Source organism: Electrona antarctica, assembly GCF_951216825.1.
Source record: "Electrona antarctica genome assembly, chromosome: 14".
NCBI classification, from domain to species: domain Eukaryota; kingdom Metazoa; phylum Chordata; class Actinopteri; order Myctophiformes; family Myctophidae; genus Electrona; species Electrona antarctica.
Genome location: NC_136795.1, coordinates 34075370 through 34093088, shown reverse-complemented (window position 1 = coordinate 34093088; position 17719 = coordinate 34075370). Strand labels below are relative to the sequence as shown.

Below are 17719 nucleotides of genomic sequence, written 5' to 3'. Positions count from 1 at the left end.
AAATGGGTCAAATAATAAGGGACAATATAGTGGCACCCAACTGTAGCTGACTCCATCACCCAGGGTTAGGAGGAAGAATACACATGGTGGTAATGTCAACACATGGGAGGAGTTCAGCTCGTTACAAATGAGTTCAATTTAGCCAGCCACCCTTTCCTCATATTTGGCTGCTTCAGCAACAGCAGAAGAAATACTCATTCACTAACATATGTGTCATCAAATTTGATAATAAAGAAAAAGCCGCTAAACTGGGTAACAATTAAAACTAAAACTAGGGGCATTGAATTTATTTTACATTATCCCGTTTAAATGTTAATAATTGTCCTCAAAAAGACCCCCACCCACCTCCCGTCATCTAACCCTTCCCTAAATATGAGGATAAAAAGACGTTAATTTAAATTTTAAAAAACAAATCCCACCATGACCACACCCTCCCACTGGTCCATATAAACCCCGACCCACCCCACCCAAACATACCATAAAAAGCATGCCATCCAAACAAAGGGCATTGCAATCACAGACCAGGACATGATCAAGCCTAGAAACCCTTATCTGTATTCACCCAAACCCGACATCATTTTTCGAAAGCCATTCCGTTTTCTGTTCCGCTTGAGCTTTCTCGATTCAACAGGGTGGTTTACTTGATGTGATAAACGGCTCAAAGTGCTAATTGGATTCTTTTAAAGAAAGAGACTTTTGGAAGAAGAGGGGGTGAGGAGGGGAAGGCCATTCTACCGCTGTCCAACAGCAACCTCTATTGGCCAAAGAAAAGCCCTAGCATCACTTCTGTTCTCCAGAAAAATAACAAGGACAACATTTACTCCCTGAACAACCCCCCTTTCTTCCTGTACTTCACCTGGCAGTTCCCCAGAATGATTAAATCTGTTATTTTACATTATATATATTTTTATAAATATATATATGGCCCTTATTGAAGAAAACGTGAGTTTCACATTGACAAGAAAGTACCATAATCTCTATATAGCCAAGTGGAAAGTGTTTTCAGTGTAAGTGAGCTGGCGGCAGTCCGTTATTGTCACACTCACTCACCAAGGAATTAAACATAACAGAAAAAAATAATCCTTTTGAAGTTGCAAACTTACACCATTGAAATGAGCGCACAATGCACCTCATTGGCTTCTCCATTTACACTTTTTTTCCTGAGTAATACTTTTAACCTTGTAACAGACAATAACCTTTTTTTTTGTTTGTTTTTGCTATTTCAGTTCTGGGCTATTCCCTGCCATCACGTCATTATTTGTACAATTGTAACGTTGATTGCTAAAACACATGTCAGCTCATGGGAAGCGAAACAAGTCCATTGCTACTCTATGCTCGCTTAAACAGTACTTTTTAACCTAACGATTAACAAGCAGACCTACTGACACTAATATGAAATGAATAAAAACAGACTCGTTACATACTGTAGTTAGCTTTGAAAAAAAGAAAAGAAAAAGAAAAAGGAAAAGGATTCTAAAAAACAAATTGCATTTGTAGGTAGGCCAAGCAGGCTCATCCTGGGAAGAGGAGTGGGCATATTATAAACATAGCGGCAGTATAATAATAATTAAAATAAAACGTCACTTAAAAAAATAATAATAACAATAATAATAAAATAGGAGCACTACAAAACATTTTCTTTTTAAAAACAAAAACATGAACTTTCAACAAACAGAACATTCTCCCTCTCACAGCGCCCCTCATCTGTAGCTTTGGCTTGTTGGGGTTTTGGAACCTGTACTTACTGGCTCGTTGACGTCAGCTAACAAACTGCTATACCCTGAGAATTCAGACACAGTTGTCCGTATCCTGTGGTCCACCTCCCCACCCGAGTCAGTGCCGTAAGACAAGCCACGCCCATCCGACTTGAACTGGGACCCGAAGGCCTGGGCAAAGTTCTCTATCTGGTAGGAAGGCTTTGAGGAGTTGTCCAGAGAGGCCAGGTCCTGCGACGGGGCCAGAGTGAAAACCGTAGTGGTGCCGTTCTTGATCGGCTGCTGGTCCTTGTGGCTGCTCAGGTCAGACGGGCTGATCTGATAGGAGGAAGGAGGGGAGGAGGAGGAGTGCTGTTTCTCGATCTGGTCGGTGAGCTCCTGAGACGGGGTGAGCTGCTGGTGTGTGGAAGGCTCCAGGCTGCTCAGGTGGAAGCTGTGCTGCGGCGAGGAGCTTGACAGCATTGCAAAGTGAGACTTTGGCACGGAGGAGGGTAAGGAGGGGGAGGCCACCGATTGGCCGTAGCCACACTCCAGAGGGGAAGTAGTGTAGATATTCTTGTCGGAGTAAAGGGGGTTGCCCGGGTGGGAGCTGGTGAACGGGCCGGAGGTGGGAGGCGCAGGGCCCAGGGGGAAGCTGGCACTGTGGCTGGTGCGCTCCAAGGCCTGCAGTAGGAAGCGAGAGTACTCATGCATGATGACGGTCTTGTCTCCGGACGGGCTGGGGGTGTCGTGGCCCATGTCCCGCCCGTCGTCCGGATGCGGATGAAGCTCCACATGCTGGTCGCTGATGTCGAAGTGGACGTCGTGGTGCGAGCCATCGGGTTTCTGAGTGTAGTGGTCCAACAGGCTCTGCAGCACCTCGTCAGGGATGCCAGACTTGTCGTGCTTGTCCACCCCCATGGAGGAGTCCAGCAGGCTCAGGGGTGCATCGTTGTCCATCACACCAGAAACCACACCCTGGATGACTGACTGCTGGCTTGTCAGGTGGTTGTTGACATCATAGTCATTGCCGGCCGAAGCAGACACCACCCCTACACATGGTGTGGTTGCATTGTTTGCCATGTGAAGGTAGCGTCTCTTCTTGAGGAACTGCATGGCATCATCGTAATTGCTGCTGGTGGGGCCCGCTTTGGCGATGTTGGGCTGCATGAGGCCAAGGCTGTCCATCCCACCGCTCTGCTCCATGGAATCCGGCCTGGACTGACCCAGCCCCACCTTGTCCAGGCCTTTACGATTGGCCTTCTTGAATGCCATCTTTGGAGCTCGGCCCTGGTGCATGCTGGGTCCTGGTTCAGTAGAGGAGGACACCGTTTGATTCTCCATAGAGTAGTCATGGACTCCGTATCCTCCAGATACCGCACCATGAACGTGTGAGGCCCCCAACCCCCCCACTGCAGCTAATGCTCCTCCTCCTCCAGCACCCTTCTTCCTCTTGCGCTCCCCTGCCTCTCCGGGGTTTTTGGACCGTCCCCTCTTTCTGCCGGTCGTACCGGCATTTCCCTGAGTGATTCCATAGCTGCCGTGGCCCATGTCTGCACATCCCAGGTCCAGCATTCCCGGCTCCATGCCCTTCTTTATGGCTTCTCCACAGGTTCGCTTGTGCTTAAGCAATCGGTCTGTCCTGGAAAAATACTGCAAGGCAGGAAAAAGCACATATATGCTTTGAATCAAGTAATAACAGCAAAATGTGTCTAGGAACACAAATACCAGACGAATGCTTAAACAATCTGGTTCAGTTAATACTTCATCCGGATGGACACTCAACAAGTAACTTTCTGAACACTAACCTGTTGGCAGGTCTCACATCTGTATGGCTTTTCTCCACTGTGCGTCCTCTTGTGCCGCTCCATGTGGTACTTCTGAATGAAGCGCATGTTGCACTCATCACAACTGAAGGGCTTCTCTCCTGCCCAAAACAGCACATGTCCAGGTTATATTATAGTTGCTGTCGGGTGGAAACCTTGTATGTCCAAAACGTTCCTTTGTTATCATATTATATATACAGTACATATTATATACAGTACATATATATACACATGACATTGCTATATGGGGTAAAAGAAAAACAGGAGATGAGGTTTCTGACAGACAGCAACTATATTATATACTGAAAAATGCTGAAAGTTAATGGGTTCACTGAATGCATCAGTATTTCACAGACTATGTGCAGCCTGTTAAATGAATGGCTGTTCTGCAACACTCACCACTGTGTATCTTTTCGTGCCGTTGGAGAAGGTACTTCTGGATGAAGCTCATGTTGCACTGACTGCACCTGAATGGCCTTTCACCTGAAATATGACCAAATTATGTGGTTATAATGGATTCTACCCTCGTAGAACAATAAAATCAGTACTGTGAAAAGAGAAAAAAGGACAATAAATGTCAATACATTTTTTTCTCAGTAGACAAACAAATATGGCGCATAACACGCTGTCTATATTATAATTATATTCTATATTATTTTATATCTCAAGAAAGCTTTGGTTGGCACTTGGCAGTAATGTTACAGCGAGTCCCAGTGACTTCTTTATAAATAAACCAGACCACAGATACAGTCCTATGGTGAACAAAATGCTGAAAAACAAACTTGTTCAAGTGAACCCCTGTATTAAGTTTCATTCAAATCAGACCTCAAATGAAGGTGGTAAAGAGATGACAGATAAATGTTTACTGACGGATGAAGAGCATCGATGATGGATATATAAATTACCTGTCTGTCATAGGGTATCACACATGTTTCACAGTGTCCACCTTTTTCTGCTGGCTGATCAGCTTGGATTAGCGGCTGAGCATTTTAGCTTTGTATTTTGCCAAATATCTAATATGGCCATGTCGAATAAGCGATGCACTTGCTTTGGAGGGACGACGCTGGTGGTCGTCTTGTATGGGTGTGCGTGACATCCTCCACGGCCGACAGACCGTCAGCGCGGACGAGCAGCTCCCCATTTGTAGACATTAAATGTCCACACATTTTGTTGTGATTGGTCAGCTGATAAAAAGCAGCTCCTTTCATGAGCGCATTTCTCAAAAAGTGTAACTATTCTCAGCTTTTGAAAAGTGCCTTGTGCAGCCTTTTGGTCATTTCCCATAGGCTTTCATTGTTTTCTTTTAAGGCAGACACTGTAAACGTACCCTTACACTGCTTAATAATCATTTTAAAAAAAGACTGATAAGATTACTTATCAAATCAATTAATCTAACTAAACGGTGTGCTTTTAGGACTCCGGATTTTACATGATTAAATGCTCAATCCTTGAGCAAGCAAGCAGGCTTTATTTGCTCAATGGTAATTCATGACTTGCACAGGGGTTCAATTAGAAGTGCAACTTTAAACTAATAAATTGCTTGTATAAAACAATTAACTGAACATGAAATTATGCATCACTTCTGGCTTGAAAATCACCCATAGCTGTTATTTCTCTGTGCCTTTGTATCATAGATTAATAGTTTATTTTTTTTACCTGAGGATTTAACATGCAACCACTAATCATTCTAATGTTCTTCAGGCATACCATTGTATTATTGAGAGAACAATATCATTTAGCTCTGTACCAGATCAGAGCAGGAATGGTGGACAAGATTAGGGCCAGAAAATAAAATTGATAATGCAACATGACATAATATTATATACAGTATATTTTCATTATCCAAAGGATAGCAGGATATGGTTTTGCAATAATATGGTTGTTTGGTGAACCAGGAGATAAAGATGATTCTATTCTTTTGTATACAATTCTGCCCTTGTATGTTATTCTGTACAAGAGCATTAACTTTTGGACAGACTCATTCCATTAATACAATATGATTTACACCCCCCTTAAACAAGAAAGGTAAAAGGCAGAACTAATCAATAATAATAATAAAAATCACACCCGTGTGAACTGAGTGGTGTAAGGTCTTATATAGCCTGATCAGCTCTGATCTGACGTAATGAAATCACACCCGGATGTGATTTCACAACTGGCTTTTTTTGTGCAGAAAAAATGAGCATGGTTGCTACGGTCATCCAGTTCACCCGGGTGTGATTTAATTACGTCAGAAATTATTTTGAACATAGCAACCATGCTCATTTTTTCTGCACACAAAAGCCAGTTGTAGGAGTGGTTTACACCACTCAAAAAAAGAAGCTATGCACAGTAAATTGTCATGTTAAAGCAAAATTACACTTTAGTGGAGGTTTGGGTTGTGTAGTTCTGATGAAGACTCTGTATTGAAACGTTAATCTATAATAAACCCTTGACTGGGAGCTTTACAAAGTTAGTGTGCACTGCAGACCCATTGTTAGTCCTGCACCTGCCCTCCAGTGGATGTGCCAGTTCTATTCTTTCTCTTTTGTTATGTAGTTACCTTGCCATGATGTAATTCCAAATATTGGCGAGATATCTTCAATGACATATCATTGAAGATGATACATTTTGGAATATCAATTTCTAATCAATGGAGCAACTATTGAAGATACCACGGCAATATTTTGAGTAACAACTGCACAACCCAAACCGCTATCAAATTGTCATTTTGCTTTCATTTAAAGTGTGTAGAACTGGAACCTGGACCCGCAAGAGTCCATTTAGTTCCCTTTGTAAACTCTTTGGAGTCAAATTAAAACTGAGCATTTTACTGTGTGGAAACTATCCTCTATCTTCAATACCTGTGTGGATGAGGACATGTCTTCGTAAGTGATAGGAGCTTCTGAAGGATGCATTGCAGTGCTCACAAATGTGTGGCTTGGAGCCGGGCGACATGCTACCTCCATCTGCGTCCAGCATCATTGATTGCTACAGACAGACCAAGGAGAAACATTGTGTCAGATGCAGACAGTCAACTCCTCAGGAGCTGAACCAGTTTCATGACAGACTAAACCCAAAACTTTACATTCATATTAACCCATTTAGACCCGAGACTAGATTCTATAAAATGTCTTCTAAATCCTAACAGTTTTCTGAAAATCCTATGTTTCTGTCAGTGGCGCTCAACCTTTTTCATGTCAAGGTCACCTAGAATTATCTGCATTTGGCTGTGGACCCCCATCTGAAAATATGTTGTTCCAGGGAACCCCCAGAAGCAAAGATTTGAGTTAAAAACGTTTGCTCAAAAAATATATATTAAAAGATTTGTGCCACATTTTCATGATTTTTCAAAAATAGCAGATCTACAAGCTCACGGTGGCGCGCTATGAACCTGTAGATCCGCTATTTGTACATTTGGGAATTTTGAGTGCATTCATATGCATAATTCATCTCTCTGTTTGCTGTCTATATTTGGATATAATGTTATGCACTGATAATTTACCCTCTGGGGATTCATTAAATATATTCATCATCATATACCTAATCAGTAAGGATTGTAGTTTTGCTGAATTTTATGTGTGCATAATGTAGATAAGTGTTCTCAAATTAATTACTAAAAGTTAGAATGGGGACAAAACCAACCCTTGCCTCGCTTCGTTTCTTCCTGGGCTTTGCCTCCTGTCCATCACCATTTGACCTTCGACCTTTTCTCACACTGGGCTCCTTTCCTAAGCGACTTGGCAGCTGTGACAATGACAATGGGAGAGGCGTTGAGAGCAGAGAGACAAATGGAAATAAGCTGATTGAAGGTTACGGCCTTGAGTCCAAAACAAACATATTATCGACACGTTGGTGGCAATGCAACCACCTAGATTTGAATGCCGCAAAGAAAATCAAAACATCTACAAAGTCCAATAGAAATTAGGCTTCTTGAATTCAGGCTAGGCTACTCCGATACATTCACCTACTGGGAAACAGAGCCTCTAATTTAAACACCTGGATTCTAACCCGGGTCTCCCACATAGGGAACCAAACATCTACCACGCACGCATCCAAAAGGGAAATCCCCCCTCAGTCGAGGGATAGCAGACTTCTGGTCTTTATGGCTACTCTGCTACACCAAAAAACACATAACTACATATAATGTGAGCTTCTTAAAGACACCTAGTGAATGTGATTGTTGTGGTTCCAGAGAGAAGAGTCTTGAAAGCCCTCAATTCAACTCACCCTTAATGAATAAACTGCCTGCCATTCACTGTGACAGAGCTATTAAACTGGAAATCGAAACACCTAAACTATTGACAAAAAAGCTGTCAGATTCACTTAATAGTGTTGTTTTTAAACTCATTCAACATTCAGAATGAGAGCCTATGTGAGAATGTATCGTCAAATAATCTATGTAGTTCATTTGGTAGAACAGTGAATCTCAATTGTTTAAATGTCAAAGACCTGGGGGTCCTTTCAGATGCTTTATGACAGACATCCATTTGATATTTTTTGGGACACAATATACACAATAAATACCTCAGCATTAAGTTAACTGAGTGTACAAAGAAATGGAACAAATGTTCCATCTGTACATTCTTGGAATTACAGACAGGTAAAGTATTATTTGGTTCCCAACTATCAATAATTTATCTTGGGAACCCCTGGAAACTGAATTCAATTAAACTGTATATTATGTGAATAGGCTGCTCTCCAGTGCCATATGGGGATAAGTAGAATGCCGGGCTCGTTTCACATGCAGAAGTTCTCAAATATCAACCGAGTCATTGGGATTAGCCTACATTAGGAGCCAGTCCAGCCAAAACAAAGTCTGACTTACTCGACCTAAAAAGCACAAGCCTCAGGGTTTGCAAAAATGGCTACATGCTCACACAAATGTAGTTATGCTGAGAACGGTGTGCGGATCTCCTCTTTCCTTCATATGCTGAGAATAGGCACAAGATTTGGAGAGCATGACAAAATGAAAATAATTATTTTCCTCAAAACACCTCTCGTCAGTGTGAGCACGTTTTTATCCTAATTATATAAGCAGGACTGAAATTCTTCCTTCATTATGTTTTCTTTGTGCTGCCAGACAGGCAAAAGGGACTCAAATGTTCTCGCATAAAATCTTCTCACTCAAGTTGCATGTGAAAAATTGTCAAACTGCAGGACAGTCTTCTCTTACGTCTTTTTTTTCCCATCAACATCGAGACCCTGTCCACCATCAAAGCTCATCTATTGTTACACAAAGGTGTGTGTGTGAAATTAAGTGAAATCTCAAAGAAGTAGACACCCATGCGCTTGCCAAGATGTTTTCATTCATGCAGTCTGGATGACATCATCCTTCTGGCAAGACAAGAGGTGGCAGTGGAGGGAGGGGGGTGATTTATAATTTGCATGTCACGCCTCCAGCAGATTTATAACACCATTGCATCGCATGCCCCACACAGCCTCCTCCCCTCCTTTCTCAGGCTCCTCCTCCAGCCGTCTTTTAAAATATCAGCTGTTTGACAAGTTCAGCACCCATTCAGCATTAGAGGTAATAATAATAATAACTATAGAAAATACTATAGTAAATACAATTAAACTAACTACTCGAGCCCACAATAATAATCACCAACAATTATTCGCCCTTTTCACCACTCGTATTACTCTTGTGAATAAGAGTAAAAAAAACAATTGTACAAAAAAAACAGGCCTGGCTCGCTGGCGTAGCGGTCCGGACACCTAGGCTACAATGTAGCCTGACAGCACGTCATGGGTTCGAGTCCCGATCCCATAGCCTTTGCTACGTGTCACTCCCCATATATACAATAAATAAATACAATACAATATTATGTGTTGCATCTAGAGATTCTAGGCTCATCTAGACCAAAAATCCTCATCTAGAGCATCAACTACACTAATATTTTTTTTTTGCCTCAATGTCTAATGTGGATCTCCGATTTTTGACTGTGTGGATGTACTGGTCAGACTCTTACATTGCCCATGCTGAGGTCATGTACCAGCAGGCTCTGGTGGTTCCCCACAGACACCTCCAGAAGCTCCGTGCTCTTGCCGGGTCCTCCGGGGTACAGCGGCAGGCGGTAATCGTGCTCCGTCAGCTTCTCCTGCTTGATGCCCATGGCGTGGACATAGTCTCCCACCCCCCCACACCCAAGACCGACCCCCAGGGTGCCCATGCTGCAATCAGGCGAGTCCCGCTCCTTCTTGAAGATCATCTCCTGGGGCGGAAGGTCCTGCATGACAGACTGGGCGGCCAGCCGGGTGAAGCTGGTCACCGGGGGCAGGTGGCTGAACATGATCATCCCGGCGGGGCCAAAGTTGGAGTCCATGCCCCCATTGGAGCGCAGGTATTCATTGCCTAGTTTGTCTTGAATGATGCTCATGGTGAATGTGGGCGGGCGGACCGGCAGGAAAACTACAGGGTGCCAGTCAGTGTCATCCTGAGACGGGGAAAAAAAGAGGGCAGGAGTCAATTATAGAATCAGGTGATGCAAAATATAATGTATACTTCTTTTAAGAAGTACACATCAGTTGTAATTAAGAAAATGTATAAATACAGATGATAGCTGACGAGACAATAATTATGGACTTAGTTAATCAAGGCCCTTAGGAATCATTCTCATGTCCTCTGATCTCTCTACTGAGTGCTTAGTCGGATTAAAAATGCGGGTTTGTGGGTCAACAAAGTACTGCAGTCTGGATTCATGACATGTGGAAACATGCAAAACATTGGATACACAGCGCTAAAATTCCTTTACTACAGTACAGTATTTTCCCACACCAAAAAGGTCACTGCAACAGCAGTGGTGGACACAAATGAGGAGGGGAGAGAGGATTGAAGCTCCATGTTAATCTGTTTGATGGGTCGGCTCACCCGGGACATCCTATTTGAATGGACTTATCTACCAATGAGAGCCAGCATTTGAAACATTGCTGCTGTAAATAGTGTGCAATAATGACCTACACTGTATAAAGAGTTACAAATGGAAAATTTAACACTGAGAATTTTACGGTTTATCTTTCGGTGTGAGTTTTTCCCAACAGATTTCTTCTTTCTGAAGACTATTCTATTGTATTATTTAGTACATTTATGAATTAATAGACAGAGGCAGATATATATTTAGATATATATTTAGATAACTCTAAATTAGGAATATAGCTCAAGATTGAAATATGTTGCTGACTTTTAATTAAAGGGTAACCATGATTTTAGATTCCTTTAAAACTATAACCTGCATGTTTAACCATAACCATGTAATTCAATTCAAAGGAGCTATATGGGCATGAGAAAACATTTACGTTTACGTTTACAATGCCAAAACAAGTGTCAAAATACTATCAAAACAGTTAAAAATGGGTTCAGTATATACAGTTGGAGGGGGTACAGCATTAAGTAAACAGAGCTAAGTCACATTACATAGTTATATACATGTTATAAAGGTTTTTTGTAACCAATAGCAGCATTTTTGCAGTCACTTTAGGATGCATTATTTTTGCATGCATTAATTTTGGTGGTCGAATTAACCGTTTACTCTACCTGTGCAATGTAAGGTTACCCAAAACATATGATGCCTTTTACCAAGTGCACACACATACAGGAACTTTGCAAATTTAGACCGTTCGCATAGCGACAACTGAGCGCTATTTTCCGAGTATACGTTGGGTGAATCCTGTCATCTGACTCCGTTTGGAAATCTATTTAGATTGCTAGTCATGCAATTAGCTAGCGAGTTAGCCATTAAGGCTAACCACTCTTGCAGGGCCCTTCTTTGTGATGCAGGATCATGCAATTATTAATATGGCCATGCAATAACGGCAGTGAGAGGACGTCTGCGCGGATGAACAACACAGCATGAAAGCTTGAACTGAAATCTCCCCTTTTCCAAGAACGCCAAGATATTGTCTTAACGTTATAACCAATTGGATCGTGGACTTTGATTTTTGGTTAAATACAATAAAAATGTGGTTTCAACGTTAAAACGAAGTGCGATTACACACACGGCGAACAGAATGGGCAAAGAGTCGGCAACATGATCAAGGACGTTTTATGTTGATATTTTCCCCTCATTAAATACTATTTTAGATGCACTATTCGCTGTGAAAACGTGCTGTTTTTGTCTAGGCCGCTCACAACTGATGGAACAGTGAAGCGACTGTAAGTGATGGTGCAGTAATGTTGACTCCATAACAAATGGCTCCATGCAACTCAACGAACAATGATGCTCGTCAAAAGCTATTGCTAGCCGAGGTTAGCCCGAGACGGCTAGCAGCAGGGCTGCTAACTAGCGGTAATGTAATGTTACTGCGCTGCTGCTTGCAGTCTGCTGCTGCCCCGCTTTGTTGTCTGTCCCGTAACACTGCCGGACATTCCGGCGGCCAAAGTCCAGTCGGAATCGATGGTTGTAGTTTGCTCTTACCAGTGCATGACCACGATCGGGTGCTTTGGCTTCTTTAGTTCACCTTCGGCTGTTCGTTCGTTCCAGTCTTCAGAGCCAAAACATTGTTCTCCCGCAGCTGCTGTGTTCTTCCATCTTGCCTCGGCGCAGGGGATTCTGGGTCTGGCGAGCGGACGGGTCCTGCGAGGAGTCAGGGACAGACTCCTTGGTGGTGATGCAGGGCAGCAGAGCACAGCACAGGCTGCAGTCAGGGGCTTCTCCAGCACAGAGCTGACTGACCTGCTGACTGTTATCATCATGATAGATCAGACTACTGCAGCAGTGATGGAAGAAGCACTCACAATGTTTTACTCTCTAGTAAAAGTATCAATATTCAATACCCTATTGTAGAAGTTGTACTTTAATAGGCTACAAGTTCAGTAGATTATTCAAAATTTAAAATTACAAGTACAAAAGTATTGACATCAAAATAGTACAAAAGGTAAAAAGCACTCGTGCATAATGTCTCATTTCACACGTTCAAAATGTATTTTAATGACAATACCTTTTGTACTTTTATTTAAGTAGGTTTTGTTTGAATACAGGACTTGTAATTGTAATTTGTAAGTGTAACAGAGTATTTGTGGTATTGCTACTTTTACTTACTTGAGTAGCCTACTTCTTCCACCACTTTAAAATCATGAGTATTCATTTATACAACTCCATTCTGTATTTCTGTTTCCATCTGCACTCTGCACAGAGAGACCTTTGTATGTTCTCTGGGTCTTTGTCATTTTTGTTGTTTCCCTAATGCTGTCATTGAGAAGACCTAAGGCCAAGTATGCCTTCTAAACCACATTCAAAATTACTCAACATTTTTCAAAAACGCTCAAGAATTTTCAAAAAGGTTAAAAAATAGCAGATGTTCAGGCATGTTAAGGCTTGCATCTGTGTTATCTAAAATAACACAGATGCTTTCACGGATTGAATGTGTTAAATAGACCTATTTTTACAAAGTTGATGAAATAATAATTCACAGTAAAGTGACATGAAGCTTCGTGCACAACTATGTGGATTTCTCCCCTACAAACTTTTACATTTTAAGTCTTCATAGGCTAATTCAAATTATTTCACAATCAGGTTATGCACATGCCGTAGTTTTTTACAGACATTTCTGCATCTTAGTCACTGATAGTGAGAAGAATATAGCACATTATAAGTAATGTGTTTCCTTGTGACGTTACAATGTTATAGACTTTATTCTTACTACATTTAGTATTGTCTTTCAAATGTGTTTTACGCATGTTTGGAATTACTGACGAAACAAATAGATAGATACAACTTTTAGTGGTGAATATACATTTGGGTGGAAAATGTCTGAACTTGACATTGTCCATGAACAACAGGGTGACACACTATCACCATTAAATAAGTTAAAAGATTTGACATTTTGGTCGCAGTGGGATCTTCATCAGACATATAGGTCCTACAGTATTATGTCTACATGAACGTTGTGTCATGTTGAGAATAGAATTCTTGAAAATAAACATTTTATGTAGACAACTAGACATATTGTTGTTAGATACTGTTTTGGTGGTTCTGGTTGATACTTTGTCATATCTCATATGTAGCACAAATGAAATCAATTCCTTAAATAACTGCACCCACTAATTAGTCTGAGAGTTGTGGTCTCTTGTGAACAGACTGGCCTTTACGGAAACAAGTAGTTATCCTAAAAACAGCCAGGGAAGACAATACAATACAAAGAGGAGTAAGGTCAGATTCACCAAAAACGATATTAAGAAATATAATCTCATTTGGATGCAAATCTTTAGAGGTGCTGGGTGAATGAGGCACATCACACTGAATTCCCTTTATTTGGGACTTGCATCCCCACTCCTAATTGCCTGTGCTAATGACCCAATTAATTCAGAGAGAGCAGCATAATTAAAAAGGAGTGTAGCATTAATGTGAAGAAGGTCAGCCGAGTACATTTTTGATGTCCCAAATTCTTCTCATATGCATCCTTGATGACAACTAACACCGCTGGCAGCTATATCTTTGAAATTAGTCTCGTCCCAGGCTGTTTAAATATGCAATAGAGTTTCATTCATCAAATCACACAGTATGACAATTCTCGCCTGGGGTGTATTTTAAGCCATGCAGACAACCACGAGATAATCAGAGTTAACCAGAAGTACCTAGCTTCTCGTTGCTTCATGTTTCATGTATGGCATAGGATTAGTGACTAGACACTTAAAGATGTACAGTATTCATTGGAAGGTTTTGTTTTTACAGAAGTTACCTCATGGGATCAATAAAGACGGGCCTACCCCAAAGTTAGTAGTGCAGCCGCGCCCGACAGCCGGCGAAAACTAGAGTTCTCAACAGGCCCTCATCAAACCCTGTACACTCAAGACACTGCCCCCGCTGCCACCCTTATATATATATGGAGCTAGCCTGTTCTGACATTCCATGCCCCCGCTGCCACCCTTATATATATATGGAGCTAGCCTGTTCTGACATTCCATATGTTGATCTGACCTCATCAAACCCTGTACACTCAAGACACGCTCCATATATGGCCAGTACAGAATTCATTCCATATGTTGATGCATATATATTGGCACACATGCCAAAGTGCCAGCTCGCCCAGCAGTCTGCTGTCAGTCCTACTGGATAATGGATATATACACTGAATTGGTTATGTACAATATACGGACATATCGGTTGTCTCTGTTGTAATGGATGCATGTTTTTGGTATCAATGTAATATGTGTGATTTTTGTGGCTGTATATTTTTGTCTTATGTAACTTTATATTAGGTGTCATTATATTACTGTAGCTGTCAGTGAAAATAGTTGAAATTCCCATCCTACATTCATTTCTCGCTCTCCCTCTCTCTCTCACACATCTCACACATGGAGGGAGAGGGGGGTTACAGCTTGCAGATATTACTGTATGTCACTTTAATGTCATCTAAGTCAGTGTAAAGCTCAGCTTGCATCACTGAGGTTAGGAAATGTCAGAGGAAAGCTCCACTTTCTATCACTGGTTACCTTCTGAGAGGCTGTGTGCACTACATGTGACAGAGGTCACAGACATTAGACTCCACGACAAGTAAAGTCGAAGAGACTGAGTGGAAGACAATCTGCCAGCAGATCTACGAAGCTACTGAATGGCTGTAAACAGTCAAAAGCAATCCATTGGTTTCTTATCTTAACCACTTGAACCCTGCATACTTTGTTGTATAGCACAAACAGGTGAATATTCACAGAATATTACATTCTGATGCAAGCTTGTAGATCAGCTGTTTTCGTTGATTGTTCACGTTATCACCTATTTCCCCCACATGACATGCCAAGAATAGGGGTCTACTTTATGTGGTTAAGACAATTTGTGAGTCACATGACTTGGATGGTTATCAATTCTGGCTCCTCATCAATAATTCAGTGTGCGTAGCATTTCAAGGCTGCCTTTTCTCTGCTCCCTCTTATATATCCCAACCTGATAAAACCCCATCCACAAATTTGGATGCAAGTATATTATTCCATTCCTCGATCTGTTGGTGAGAAGGTTCAATGATTGGTCTTTCAATGTCTCTGTTATTCCTAAATGGGAGAGCTACCTGCCAGCAAGAGGCTTTGACAGCGTCTGGTATTTCCAATCAAATTTTCATTCAACATTTGGATCATAACCATACGCAGCTTCTGAGCAATTGAACAAGCATGGAACTATCCCGTATCTTCCCCTTTCAGTTATTGCAAAACTGATACAGTAGGTGGTGGTGTGACCATGTGACTTATGTTACGTTGGACCTACAACAACAACAACCCAAAATGTAATTCAGTGTAATTATAGTTTTTGTGTTTTGGACCATGCCGGCAGAAAAAAAGAAAAGAAAGAAAGAAAAAAAATCCTTGGTTCCAGTTGATTGGGTGTAATGGGATGGAGTGAGGTAAGGTATCACTGCAGGGTTCTCTGTATAGTCTGGAAAACGTCTATTATGCCTGCTGTTTTAGCCAAAGAGACAGAGCTCTCCCCGCTGTGTCCAAAAATACTTTGGCTTATAGGCCTACCAACTCACCCTGCATAGCTGGCATACTTCATAGCAAACAGATTGTATATAAATTACACATTAGTGGCCATGAAAGAGCAGGCTGGTAGTTACGTTATTTAAAAATATTGTATCATTACAAATTATTGGGCTCATTCAATTCACATTTATAACTGATCAACAACATTCAGTGCCTTGAGCCTGCTTCAAAAGCTTTTTTTCTTCTCTCCATCCTTCAGCATTGTGCAGGCCTACCAGACAACAGTCATGCTATCCTCAAGTAACCTCTGTTCTTTGTGGTGAACTATTTGAATAATAATTCTGTTTCAATGGGGACTGTTGGGGCCAATTTAAACTCCCACACTGCACCTGTAATTTATGTCATTATAATCTCTCTCTCTCTCTCTCTCTCTCTCTCTCTCTCTCTCTCATGCTCTCTCTCTCTCAGACCCGTCTAAGCTCTGATATTCACAGCTGGTTGAAGAGCAACTCTGAGCCTTTGTCATCTTCTTTGTCTCAAACAGCTACCATGGTAACAAGCACGTATCATTTTCCTATGAACTCTGTCCAACATAACCTGTCTTAAGGATACCACAGGGATGTTTTATCCTGTTCCACGCAAGCTTGAGTCAAGTTGTCTGCCAGCAGGCAAGTAAAGGTGTCTAAAAGGCAATCCTTTGTTTAGCCTACTTGTGCTGCCAAGCCTCCTTCAATGAATCATCTCAAGTAAATTAAGAGCAAATTTCACATAACATTGTCCCATGTAGTTACAGGACAGACAGAACAAACAAATAACTCCAAATGACAAGAGCACTCTATTCAATTCATAAATATAGATTTGATAGGATAATCCATAATGCACATACGTAACATGAGTCATGACTGTCATGCTGTCATCTTTTCATAACTATGTCTGACAAGCAGAGATGACAGGCATGTGCTTCAAGTCATATATTTGCATCGGTAGAAGTAGAATTTGTACATTTTTAATGATCCTATCAGTCAATTTAGGGTAGTTCATCTGATTAGGGAATTCATTAATTGTATTTTTAGTCTTGTAAATGACTGATGAGTGATGATGTGGAGAATTATGACTTTTGAAAGTCCAATCAGTATGCCTATTAATGGCCATGAACAATGTATGTAGGCTACAATGTTAACCTCAGTTGAACCCAAGATTGTGTAGGTACTATTTAGTTGGGAGAATGTAGTAACATCATTTCAATGATGAATTGATGATAGTACACCTCTTTAAGTAGCATTTCATGTGCTTGTTTTTCCTTCTGGTCTGATTGAAGCTCAGCCATGAGATTGCAATTACTAAATTATGCATCAGCATGCAAAACAGTGGACCTGTATGTGGTTTATAGGCCAGTGGTTCTCAACCTTTTCACATTTCACGCTGCGACCCCCCAAAATAATCATATTTGAACTGGGAGCCCCCAGTTCAAAGAACTTGGAACTGACAAGCACTTTCAATTGTGTAGGAGTTGGCATTACACTCTGTTCCACAGATAAATATTGTGAAAATAGATGATCTACAAGCTCACAACGCCTCGCGTTCACGAGACGAGGAGCTATTTTCACAATAGGATCTAGTTGTTGCTTACTTTTGATCCAGTAATAGACTTTTGTCATTTAATTTTTTTCACTATTTTTGTTAGGTATTATATTTTTAAATGGTCACTTTACAGTCATCTGGGGACCCTAACCCATGACAACCACTGGTCAAGGCCCTTGTGGGCTGTCTGAATAAACAGCATACCAAGCCTTTAAGTCTGTCCTTGGGGA

At 41.4% G+C, this 17719-nt stretch overlaps 1 protein-coding gene across 2 annotated transcripts; it reads right to left on the bottom strand.

Annotated features, from left to right (window-relative positions):
* Positions 1-1571: 1571 nt before the first annotated feature.
* Positions 1572-12167, bottom strand: znf281a (zinc finger protein 281a). 2 transcript variants are annotated; one of them, XM_079520102.1, is made up of 7 exons: positions 11914-12167; positions 9472-9936; positions 7145-7246; positions 6364-6490; positions 3920-4003; positions 3503-3621; positions 1572-3347 (listed from the first exon to the last, which is right to left on the bottom strand). In XM_079520102.1, the coding sequence occupies exons 2-7, from the start codon at positions 9877-9879 to the stop codon at positions 1701-1703; spliced, it is 2487 nt and encodes an 828-aa protein (XP_079376228.1). In that variant the 5' UTR covers positions 9880-9936; positions 11914-12167; the 3' UTR covers positions 1572-1700. The 2 variants fall into 2 exon arrangements, with proteins under 2 accessions (XP_079376228.1, XP_079376229.1); XM_079520103.1 differs by having other exon boundaries at positions 7151-7246.
* Between the last annotated feature and the right edge of the window lie 5552 nt (positions 12168-17719).